At 46.9% G+C, this 12,747-nt stretch overlaps 2 protein-coding genes across 2 annotated transcripts; one reads left to right on the forward strand and one right to left on the reverse strand.

Annotated features, from left to right (window-relative positions):
- Window positions 1–2,833: 2,833 nt before the first annotated feature.
- LOC120452862 (enhancer of split malpha protein) lies at window positions 2,834–3,484 on the reverse strand. The gene has a single exon (XM_039637307.1). The coding sequence runs from the start codon at window positions 3,426–3,428 to the stop codon at window positions 2,994–2,996; it is 435 nt and encodes a 144-aa protein (XP_039493241.1). The 5' UTR covers window positions 3,429–3,484; the 3' UTR covers window positions 2,834–2,993.
- A 5,127-nt stretch (window positions 3,485–8,611) lies between these two features.
- On the forward strand, window positions 8,612–9,625 carry LOC120452860 (enhancer of split mbeta protein). The gene has a single exon (XM_039637304.2). The coding sequence runs from the start codon at window positions 8,796–8,798 to the stop codon at window positions 9,381–9,383; it is 588 nt and encodes a 195-aa protein (XP_039493238.1). The 5' UTR covers window positions 8,612–8,795; the 3' UTR covers window positions 9,384–9,625.
- The last annotated feature ends 3,122 nt before the right edge of the window (window positions 9,626–12,747 follow it).

The following is a 12,747-nucleotide window of genomic DNA, read 5'->3' on the forward strand; positions in this document are numbered from 1 at the left end:
TCGCTACTATCTTGTTTATTACAGATATCAACGATTCTTTTTGAAAATATTGATAATATCGGGGAAGAAACTTCTTTATTGCTTTTCTGCTATGCTTGTGATATCATTGTTTACCAACAATTTGAGGTAATGTTTTTCTTTTGGTAGATGACTTGTTTTTCAGGAACTGCGTGGTACTTTTTTCATCATTCTATTGGATGTTTTGATTGCTGGCATTCTGGTGTTTTGATTATGTTATCAACGTTCTAATGATTTCATTTTAAACATTTAACAATAATTTCTCGTTCATTATACAATTTTTATCAAGACCCAAGTTTCAAAAAATCCCCCATTCCTCTCACTTCCAATAGTTTTGACAAATGATCTTGTTTCTCGCCACACATTTCGGTCTAATTCGGTTACAACATTCTGACCGCCCACATGGTTGCACAGTTCATCGAAACGGCCCATCTCCATGGGGCATAATGGTAATTGAGGCCTCTCGTCGCGCCGCACAGAAGACGGAATGGGATGGGGGGAATCCAAATAGCTGGCGGTGGCCAAGGGAGCGTGGTGGCCGGGCCTAATCACCGTTTAATGGTGTTCACACACTTGTTGCTGACGGCGCCCTCCATAGCCATAGACCTGGCCAAAACCAACAGGCCTGGCCAATCAATGACCGCTAAGCGAATGCTCGTCACGCACGCGAAGGCCGCTCCGCTGGTCATCGAGAATTGGGTACACACGCGTCCATTAAACCGTTCAAACCGAAGACTACGAGCCACAACCCCTTCCCATTCCCATTCCCAGTCCCATTCTCACTCCCATTTTCACAATCCCAGATCCGAAGTTAAACATAAAGAACCACGGCCAAGACAGCGCGGCACAGGATCAGGTTGACTCGGTGCACAGGTATGCAAATGAGCCACTGCCCATCCAGATAGCCATCGGAGTTGCGTCCCCCCGGACTCATCGCTCGGATCATCGCCCATCGGCATGAACAGTGTCATCAGCATTATCAACGGCATTCCATGATGGGTTCTTTCTTCCAATTTTCAATTCTTTCGTGCAGACAAGCCTCGCTTTGCATACGAAATTAATTATGTGCTGTCAAAGGCAATTTAACAAAAACTTATATTGCTACTTAATTTACGTCACGGCGCTACCAGAACCTCTTCACTTTTGAATGGGTATACTTGTTTCAGCATTGATATAAGGAATAATATTCCTGATATATATAATAATTTAAATGATTGCTATGTCTAAGCACGTGTATTCTAGACAAGAAAATCCATCTGTACTTGTAATTTTGTGCTAAATACTTAGTAATAAAGCTAAATCTGAAATAACTAAATCTCAGTAAAGAAAGAGTATTTGAAGCATCAGATATTTTCAAATTGTTCCCGATCTTTCTGGTTATTCATGTTGGTCTTTCATTTGATTTTACCCAACTCCTTCGTTTGCTCCTCCCCGGCTGTCGACATCAATTTGCATTTTTAGTGTAGAAGAAATGCGTTTGAGATTGCTAGAGAAGGACGGACAGAGTGTGTGAAAGAGTGGGAAGCGTGTGAGGGACCTGCGTCGGATTGTGATTCCCTAGCCAAGGCGATTATCTTTTGCGGCAACTGTTTTTATGCCCAATTTCAACGTCCGCCTCGAGACGCCTTGGCATGTGATTCGATGTCTTGAGGTGTTGACGTCTACATGTTGCATTTTAATTGTGGTTTTTGGTGTTTGGTGTTTGCCTCTCGGTATTGCAATCTTTCACCGGGTTCTTGGGGTTTTCCCCGCCTGTCGGCCTTTCTCCACTCCCTCGCCGACTCATAAATAAGTTGTACGACAAGCGACAACCAGCCACCAGCCCGTTTGCCAGGAGCTGCCGTGAAGTTATGCGCACGATATCCATATTTGGACGCACACAGGTGGCGATGGTGGCCTTAGCCAAGGTGATAGCCATAACACTTGGCTCTTGGCCAACTTGGCTTGCGGCCATCTCGCCGGAGTGCGAGCACATCACACCTACTGGCCACAATGGCCACAAGACAAGGCTGGCCACAAGGTTGACCATTTTGGGACAGCGCTATCCGAGGAATTGACTTTCTTGTGGAGCGTGGGCTGGTTTCTTGCAGGATGTTGTGGAGTCGCACTTCTATTCAATGACCCAGTTAGAGGAGTATTTTAATTGCCCCGAAGTCAATTATAGCATTCCCTCTAAGATTCTAAAGAAACTGGAATTGTAGAGAGATTCCTAGACACTTCGACCCAATAGTTAGTGGACCAAACATAAGTCAAATAACCGCATCTTCTCTTAAAGACTTATTCCACAATTGAATGCCCAATAAGAACACATAATAAGCCATTCTTATATGTCCTTCGGTCCTATGAAATCACTTGGAATACTGGTATTATTGACTCAAAGTTGTTATTATGATATTCATTCATTAGTTTGTGTACTCACTCCATTGATTGTTTACCTTTTATTAACCAGCTCATATTAGTAAACAATAAACAGATACAACCCATACTCATACCCTCTTTTTTAATCAACTCATACTGAGGAAACTACCCCGAAATCATCAGCAAGTAATTCAAGTGTTTTCTCTTGTTTTATCATACTCTGAAAATAATTCGAATATCTCTACCAGCAGTGGTTCTTATCTGGCACGTTGGCTTCGGTAACAATATTTATGCTAGGACAACAAGCGATTCATTCATGTGGAATGCCAAGCGAATCATAACAATCTCAGTGAAGACAAACAAAGTGTTTTCTTATGATGGTGTTACCCAAAACCCCAACCCAATTATAAGATGAATGAATTTGATTTTGATATTTCTTGTTTTGTATTTTGTACGTTTGTTTTAAAGCTCTTTTTTCTTTGTTCTATCACATTATCTTAATAACTAATGGAAGCGCTGGATCGCCGAGATTGTTGGGGAGTTAAAGCCGCTGGTGCTATCACAATGTTTTGTAGAGTTCTTAAAGCTTGAAGATTGAAGGGTGAGGCATTGGGTTCTTAAGCCTGTGCCCAACGATCCTGGAACTGCATGGAGTAGCACATGGCGGGCTCAACGCTGGCGACTGGCTGGAGGTTGGTGGTCCAGAAGAAGGTGCCGGCGGTGGTGCGAGCGAAGCGAACTGGAACATAGACGTCCTCCTCCTCCTCGTCCTCCTGCTCCTGCTCTTGGACAATCTCGAACTCCTGAGAGTGGGCCAATTGGGCCAGCTTCTCGTTGGCGGCGTTCTCATCGATCTCGGCATAGTAGGCCTCCTCAACCTGGGCGTTGCGCAGATTGTCGACGGATTCTAGAGATTCCAGAGAGCCCTGAGGCTTCTGCTGCTGGCGCTGCTTCTGTTGCTTCTTGAAGAGCGTCTTCAGGACCTGCTTGATGCTGTAGCTGGTCTTCATCTTGTTGTTGGTGGTGGCGACGACAACGACTTGTTGGCACATTTTTTGGTTGAAATTATATGGGTAGTTTTGTAAGAGTGCGTGTGTTGCTTGAAAGGCTGACGATGTCAGAATGATTTCCCAACCGGCAAACGGACGGCTTTTATAGACGGCCCGGCTCGAAGTGCATTTCCTGTGCGCTCGAGCGACAGAGAGGGCGAGAACGGACCCCTGCCAAAGACACGCACCGCAGAAAGGGAGGGGTATACAAACAGAGACAGAAACGGAGTGCGGAGTACGGAGTACACAGACCCTCGCCCTCAAAGAGCCGAGATAATCGGGACCGGGGCGGAGAACCTGAAATACGACGCTCACCAGGAGTCGGGGGAAGTTCCAGGAGCAGGTAGAGACGAGACGGGATGAGACGAGAAAAGAGTGCATCGGCTAAGGAAACAAACCCCTACAAAAACTGCAACTGTCCGACGAGTGTGGGAAACAATTTTTCGTTGGCCTCAAAATTTTCGGAAACGTATTCAAGTGCTGCGTGAAATCCCCAGAGAGGACCTGAAAAAAATCACCAACACACTGACAAACCAGGACACACCGATATGGGGCAGGTGTTCCTTGGTAAAATTTCTCACGACACCGAAGGAAGCCCAGGATCAACAACAGGGATCACATCATGGAAAAGGAGTTGCAAATTGTATTCCTAATGGGCAATCAACATAAAGGCAGAGGATAGGGGACCGTTTCTGAGTTTCGAATCCACAGGACCATTCCCACGCATTCCCACACATTGCTTCGTCCTGGCTCTGGTTTCGTGCATATGAAAAGGGCATAGGGGATTTTGGGGTTGGATCTTCTATTTGTATAGGCATCTCGAATCACTTGTTATGGTGTTTTGATTTCCAACTTTCCCACAGGGCTCGACGCATCCATTTTCCACTAGCATTCATGAAACCACCACCAATAAAATACGGACTTGCCACTTGTCTTCAATTTGAAAACACTCCCCAGGGGTGAGCTGGGAATCTTATAGATATTTTAATTAATTCCCTTTCTTGCGGCCCAAGTGTGCTGAACGTGTGGAGCGATAGGGAGGGTTACTTCAATATCGTTCCAAGGGAGTGGGATTACCCGATAAGGCGCAGGGAGAAAGTGTGTGCAAAGCGAGCTGAGGGCGAGATACGAACGCGTACTTGGAGATACACTTTAATGACTTGTTGTTTGGCTAGGGGATCCTGTTTTAATGGTTCGCTTTTTATCAGTGCCACTAATGGATCACACAGATTGCACCCCCTGCCAAGATGAGTTGACTAGCTGTTTATGGGAAAAAATCAAATGGAATGAGACTCAAGATCCAAGTTGTAAAGTGGGAGTCTTCTGGGGGGATATCCCACTATCTGGGAGCCTCCTGTCAAGGGGCCATTGACAGCTTACACTTGGCGGTGGTGGCCGGGAATGATGATGCATCTCTGCCTGCTGGTGGTGGTAATATGATATATGCACTCGAAATCTTAACAAAAAATAAAAGCCACAGAGCCACAGCCTCAGCGCTTCAGCTTCAGCTTCAGCTTCACTTCCATTTCGAGTTTGAGTCGCCGAGAGATAATGGGCAACGTGCCAAGTGCCCGACCGTGTATACACAACAAACAGTGCATAAAAGCAGGCGGAGGAGCCATTCACAAGGCGGTGGTTAAGAAGGGGATCCACAGGGGGGGAGATCCACGAGGGGGTCTGAGGCTGCAGTAGGAGGTGTGCCGGGTCTTTTATGTGATCTCCAAGCGGAGTATGTGTCGGCATCCCAGCAGCCACAGAGCAGAGTCCACTGGCTTTGGCGGATGGCAAACTGGTTTGTGGCTTTTTGGATCTTTACATACACCACTTGAGATGCCAATGCCAGCATGCGTACACTTTGAAAAATATTCACATGAAAGGCTAAAGAAAACAGTTATTCGAAGTGCAAGCCTGAGTTGCACTGCCTAAGAAGTACTCACAAACCAAGAATATATTATGTTTGAATATTTATACATATTTTTTTTGAGAAACTTTCTAAAAGTACTGAAGTGCCAACCTATAACCCTTTTTTTTCCAGTGCACACATGGACACACATACTTAACGCGCGGCTATGACGAACAAATGTGTAAAGCATTAAAAAAGAGATCTGAAAAATACGAAAAAAATGAGAAAAGCTGAATAAAAAAAGGGGGGAAAAAACACAAAAGCGTCGACCGCATCCTAAACAGCGGCAACCAGCGAATGAGGGCCAAAGGGAGGGGGACATGGGGAAACGGAGCGTCGGACTGAGCTCGGGCCCAAGCCCCAACCAATCTTTTCAAGTTGATCCCCATCAAGATATTATTTGACAGCAATGAAACGACTGGCACGAGTTTGTTTCCCACGGTCTGGCGTTGCCTTGGTGTGCGTTGTATCTGTGTGCTGGTGTATCTGTTGGCTTGCGGGGGGCTTTCAAGTGGGGCTTACGCGGAGGGGTTTTCAGGGGGCGGGGTGGTGTAGGGGAAGGGGGTAGCCCCACCGACGACTGCTGACTTGGCTGGCTGCTTTTCGCGGCGCAATAAAGTTGAAAGCGCACTGTTGGATATAAATTAATTCAACAACACGCTATGGCCATACACACAGCTTGGTGTTGTTGCTCTGGGTCTCCGTCTCCGGTCTTCAGTCTTCGGTCTCCATCTCCAAGTTTTGCACGCTCTCGTGCCCCGCCCCCAGCCGCACCGCCCCCTTGGGCGATCGCTCAACTCCGCGGGGGCACTGAAATTCGCGCGTGCGTATGCCATCGACAAAAAAAATAAAGCACTAAAATTGTTTAACAAAAAAAGCAAGCCAGAGAAATAATAAAGCGAGAGAAATGAGGTCTTCGCGATATACATATGTACATATGTATGTATGTTTGTGCATGTGCAGCTACATCTTTGGATGATTGGGTGTATGAAGACGAAGACCAGTTGGTCCTAAGCGACTTGACCATATGCGCTACACCCCAAACGAGCATTGCAGAATCTGATGAAATTTCTGAAATGATTCATGGCTATCGTCACTGTCTTATTATGCCATTTAATATTTACAGAATGCCAGCCTTCATGGGCCAGCAGATTGGGTTTCTGCATTTCAAACTATGAGGGCACACTCGATGAAATCTATTAGGGGCACGTGCTCGTCCACTGGGTTCCCTCTAATTGCTGCAATTGGTATTAATGATTCGAGTTACGACAGTGATTCAGAACTAGTTGCGCTAGGAAAGTCACTCACAGGAGTGCATTGGCATTTATTATATCGAGTACACGGAAATTGGAACTTCCGAAATCTTTAATTCGTTAAATAATAATTGAAGCCCCTATTCTATATTACATTTAATTGCATAAATAGATTATACACAAAATAGAGGTCATATTTTCTTTAAAAAATATTACTGATTTATTCTGTCCGTCAGTTATGGCTTAGTATAGCTTATCGTGTTATCTATTAGTAAATATACAGTGCTATACCACTTATAAGAAACGGTGAAGCTTTAGTTTTCTTGAAGCTATCTTGGCTTTTCAAATTTTTAGGTCTTTGGAATAGTTATTCTATATTTTTCATAGCAACGTTTGCTTAATAATCCAATTGGAATTACTCCCTAATTGGTTGTTGCAAATATTACGCAATCAACGCACCCCAAAAGTGCAACCACCACCCTCCGCCGAACAGATTGACACACTGCCGAGACCCATAAGATCCAATTAGCCATTTCCGGAGCATTCAGCTTTTAGCCATCAACAGTTTAAGTGTCCCGGTCCAGCGGACATATCGTTTCGGTTAGATAAGTTGTTAGCCGATTGTGTTGGCCCGTTTAGCGCCGTTTGCTGTTTTGTTTCGGCTAACTGTAGCTCATTTGGAATGCGTCGAGGGGCAATCTTAATTTGTCTTATTTGAGTTCGAGTTTATATACACATAGTGAGTAGCTGCCGTCTCGGGGCTTTTGTTATTCCTTATTTGTTTGCCCATGTGTGTCGGGCTCGTGTCATTTTCAATGAACGCCAGCGAGCGTCATTGTCGCCGGCACTTCTAATTAAATGTTGAGAAACCCGAGCTTTCGATCCGAGATGTGTCAGATGCCGGCGGATGGAGATCTAGCATTTAAAGCTGATGAATCACGACGAAATAGCGCTAAAAATAAATACCGAATGTGCTAAATATATACATATATCGCGTATGGCCCACGAGCCATAACATTTATAGCGTGTGCTGGCAACAACCATTACGTTTGTAACCGACTTTCGCGCACACGTCGACTTCGATCGGTTCCCAGCCCGAAGTCGCTATGGTAATTGTCTACAAATAGAAGCGAGCGACGACCCAAGATCCCCAAGATCCACAAGCGAACCCAAAACCCCCAACCGATCCCCAGCTGATCCCCAGCTGATCCCCAAACGATCCCCAACCGACAATCAAGAATAATCATGTAAACGAAAAGCGTAATGCTCGTCCCACGAAACCCACGACTACCACGATCCAATCAATGATCCATAAAGCGCTAACAAAAAAGCAAGAAACAGAAACACTGGCCCGTCTCGGGTTGGCCCGATGACGATTCCACAATTATCAGCGTGCCATAAGCTACTGCAAAAGGGTGAAGGCACATGGCAAGACTTGAGACCAAACCGAACCGAACCCAACCGCACCGAATTGAAGCCCAAAAGACCGGACCCCGACCATAGTCGACCATACAAATGAATTGAAATGCAAACATCTTGTTATGGATGGAAGGCATGTGCTCGCCTCGCATCGTATCTGGGATCCCAAGTCGCACAGACCTCTTAAAGGCGGTCCGTCCGTCTCTCCGTCCCTCTGTCCGTCTGTCCGCTCAAGAGAGACGATGGACGGAAAGACGGACGAGGGATCGTACAAGACCCCAAGCATGCACAATCAGAAGAAGTCAGGCCAGCCGTCGTCATCGTCGTCGTCGTCGTCGTGGAAATCGGCTGCGAAACAGTTTCCCACGGTATAACAATCACAGCACATACATAAGGAGGGAGGGAGAGAGAGCGAGAAGGCGCAGCCCGCTCAAGTCATTTTATTGCCCTCACATATACAGGCAAAAGTATACAAAAAAACAGAAGCCACCACCACCACCACCACCACCACCACCAGTACTACCAAGCCATCTAAAACCACCGCTGGCAACAGCAGCAGGCCGCGCACGAGGCAAAATGAGTGTCCCGCTCGCACTCACTGGCCAGTTCCCAGGGCGGCAGAGGCTATATAAAGCCGATCCCAGAGCCAGCCGACTCATTCAAAGCTTCGACTCCGTTGCGTGCACACAGAGTCTCCGAGTCTGAATCTAGTGGAACATTGCGACTGTGGATTACGCGAGTTTACCTTACTTTACTTTACCCTCTACAAAAAGAACACCAAATCACTACAACAAAATGGTTCTGGAAATGGAGATGTCCAAGACCTATCAGTACCGCAAGGTGATGAAGCCCATGCTGGAGCGTAAGCGCCGTGCCAGGATCAACAAGTGCCTGGACGAGCTCAAGGACATTATGGTGGAGTGCCTGACCCAGGAGGGCGAGCACATCACCCGGCTGGAGAAGGCCGACATCCTGGAGCTGACCGTGGAGCACATGAAGAAGCTGCGTGCCCAGAAGCAGCTGCGTCTGTCCAGCGTCTCCGGTGCAGTGTCTCCGAGTGCCGATCCCAAGGTTAGCATCGCCGAGAGCTTCCGAGCGGGCTACGTTCATGCCGCCAACGAAGTGTCCAAAACATTGGCCGCTGTTCCTGGAGTGAGTGTGGATCTCGGCACCCAGCTGATGAGTCACCTTGGCCATCGTCTCAACTACCTGCAAGTGGTGGTTCCCTCGCTGCCCATTGGAGTGCCGCTGCAAGCTCCAGTGGAGGATCAGGCTTTGGTCACCCCACCTCCATCGGAATGCGGCAGCTTGGAGAGCGGAGCATGCAGCCCGGCGCCCAGCGAGGCCAGCTCCACCTCTGGCCCCATGTGGCGACCCTGGTGAACAACTGGACGCCAGACGATAATCACCTGAATCGCCTTCAAGCGGAAGGCTTCTACAAATCGTTGACCCAAAGAGGTGCTGGACTTGAAACCGCACCGCAACTCCTTGGAGACCATCGTTTGCTGCCCAGGATTAGCTTTCCCAGCAGCTCAACAGCCAAGCAGAGCCACCGATCTCTAGCAGAGCCACACATTCCGGCTATAGAGATTGTCGCTGCTCACTTCTTAAAAAACACTTCTTGAAAGAAATGAAAAATAAATGAAATTCCAACTCAAGAACCTCTGCATTTACTTATTTCCCATACAACTGATTACTCAGACTTCCCAGACATTTAGTGGGCGTTCGACCGCAAACTAAAGCAACTAAAAGAATAAACCCCTTAAAACGAACAAGAAACGAATTAGAGATAAACTCCGTGGTGAACCGAATCGCAAAGAGCCCACAGCCGGAAGTCGCTGAATATTTTCCCACACTCGTACTATCGTCTGGTCTCTCCGGCCCGGCTTGGCCTCATTATGCCCCGAGAATTCGAATTCCGAGGGTATGCGGGACATTCAAGGGGGTATACAACAGACGTATACGTATATCTGCGGGAAGTTTTGCGCCGGCGCTGTCGCAATTAAATAATAAAATAAAGCAAAAAGTCAGTTCTAGGAAACGTCATTTATTATGAGGTCCGCCGAGTGTGAGAACCGCGGCTCCGCTGTCAATGGCTCAGCATTGTGGTCATTGTGTCGCTTGTGTTTTTTTTGTTCTTTCAGATTTTGCTGTTTTTTATTTACTAGTTTTTTTTTATTTTTGTTCAGGCTTTGACAGCTTTAACTGCGCTTGACCGCTTGGCACATGCGCGAACGGACCGGCGGTCAGACATTGCAAATTAAGCCCGCGACCGCGACCGTCTCGGCACTTAAGTTTTAAAACTCGAAGTCTGTATGGGTATGGATAGGGTTAGCAGTAGGGTTAGGGGTAGGGGTAGGGGTATGTGTATCGGAGTGCGGTTCGATTACGGAACCTCGGATTCAGCGCCTTTGTCTGGCGGACAACTATGATGATGACTACTTACCAGGTCGTCTCGAGTCTGGGACCGTTCAAGCCGTCGCTGATTGCTGTTAATCTTCAGAAAATGTGATTAGTCACGTAACTTTGGCATCGAGACGGCCAAGTTAGCGCTTCTCCGTTTATTTATTTATTTTTTTTGTTGTTGTTTGTTGGCTACAAAACGGCTATTTATAGGGCTCAACGGTAGTTCGATGAAATGGGTGATCTATTTTGCGATGGACCAGTTGAAAGACGATCATCAGTTCACTCCAAGATTGACAAAGTGCGGCTATACTGGTCATAGCCGCTGGCTAATTGGATGGCTACTGATCTAGAGAGGGGTTCCCATTCAGCTTGTCGGCTTTGGTTTTCATTTTTGCCGAAACGTGCGTCATTCGTAAGAGGTTATTAAATGTGATCTTTGCTGACTTCAGAGTGGGTATCATTTCCATATCCATCTAATACCTGATTAACTCAGAAACAAAACCCAATGATGACTCAAAATTGGTTTGCTCATAAATGGAATATACTGTGAAGCTTGCCAATAAGTATTTTTAAACAGCGCAATAATTTTTGCAAGTTTGGACCAAAATGGAGAAAGGTTGCAATTATTGACTTTAAGTTGAGCACTTCATGATACCATTCCGAGTTTCGGACCTCACCCAACCCATATCGAATCTTGTGACAGGAGGTACAGTAGAGCCCACACGTCATCCATCACGTGACCTCTGTGTGCCGGTGGACCCCCAATCGCAGGCACCGCGGGTCCAGCCACCTACTTCAGTCATAATACTCCGCACGCTGCACGCCGCTAAGGTTTAATGCAGCCATATTAAAGTAAGCGCAAGACCACCACTTAATAAAGGAGAGGCGGCGGCAAACCGGCCTCGCATTGAGGCTGGATGCTGGAGGATGGTACTGGGTTGGAGTCGGCCTGCACTCGTGCCTCGATCTTCATCCATTCCCATTCCCATATCCATACCCATACCCATTGCCATACCCATTCCCATACGATCGCATACAAACACAAGCTGTGGGCAGCTTGTCCAGTGGCAGCAAGAGCGTGTGCCAATGTAGTGTAACAACATCCCATATTAAAGATATTACAGAGTCAATAGCACACCATATAAGTGTGGTTGGGTGCCTCTCGAGCGCTCCATTGCTCCGACGACCAACTCCCATTCTCCTCAACTCCTCAACTCCCCAACGACCATCTCCCACTCCGATCTCCATAACCGATCTCCTCGTGCATCCCGCTCGCTCTCGCTTTTTGGTCATAAACCAACTAAATTGAGTTCGTTCAACAAAACAGCGACGCATGCGCCGCGCTCGAACCCATAGTTGTGCCCCCCCCTGGAAGCCTCGTACCCCTCATCCACCACAGATCACACGGCGCGCTCTTAACGATCGTGTGTCCACAGTCATTACAATGTTGGCCAATGCACAAAAGTCGAAGCTGCTGAAGCTGAAGCTGAGCAGAGTCTTCGACTGAGACACACTTACCGCACGCTGCTTTTCTCTTTCATGTCGATCCATAGTCATATAGCCGCAGCTCGAGTCGGTCGTGATCTTGCCCGTAAGTGGTCTTGTATCTTGAATTCGTAAAAGTACACACACACATATATACAGTGGTAGACCCACACACACAGAAAAAGGGCAGGTGTGTCGATCGTGTGAGAACCACGTTCCAAACCATTTTCTCACGATCTTCGCTTCTGATATTTCGTTGTTTTTTTTTTCTGGCCACGGTCCCCGGTCTCCGGTCTCCGGTCTTCAGTCTTCAGTCCCTTCCCCCTACCTAAAAATAAAAAAGAGACCCTTTCTTTGGGCCTCGGTCTTCGAGTGATTCGTATGCAGTTTGTGTATTGTAGTTTTTAATGACTTGGGCTTGCGTTCGAGCTCGATCGCCGGATTGCCGGATTGCTGGATTGCTGTATCGGGGGTTCGGTTACGTCGCCGCCATTCGTTCATCATTCATCGGGTTTACCTATAAGATTAAGTATCTTTTGTGCCAGCATTTCCTTTTGGCATTTTGGGTGCGATTCCGCAGCGTGTCCCTATAACCGACTTTTTCTTATTGCCCATTGTATGGTATGGTAACTGGGTTGGCTCGGTTTGTATTGCTATTGCTCCTCTTATTGTCAAGTCCATAGTTGTGTCGCCTTGATCGGATCATCCAGGAATGGCCAAGGATCGAAAGTGAGCTACAATTAAGCATGGCTCTTAAGGAGTGTCCTTTATTACACTTTATGTTATCTTAGGGTGGAAGTGGCATTGAAACATTTGAGGAAATGCCATTGTTCAGTAGGTTGTAGTGTTCAAGATT

Source organism: Drosophila santomea, chromosome 3R (genome assembly GCF_016746245.2).
Source record: "Drosophila santomea strain STO CAGO 1482 chromosome 3R, Prin_Dsan_1.1, whole genome shotgun sequence".
Taxonomy (NCBI): Eukaryota; Metazoa; Arthropoda; class Insecta; order Diptera; family Drosophilidae; genus Drosophila; species Drosophila santomea.

Coding starts and splice junctions, on each gene's coding strand:
- LOC120452860 (XM_039637304.2), top strand. CDS start 8,796: ATGGTTCTGGAAATGGAGATGTCCAAGACCTATCAGTACCGCAAGGTG.
- LOC120452862 (XM_039637307.1), bottom strand. CDS start 3,428: ATGTGCCAACAAGTCGTTGTCGTCGCCACCACCAACAACAAGATGAAG.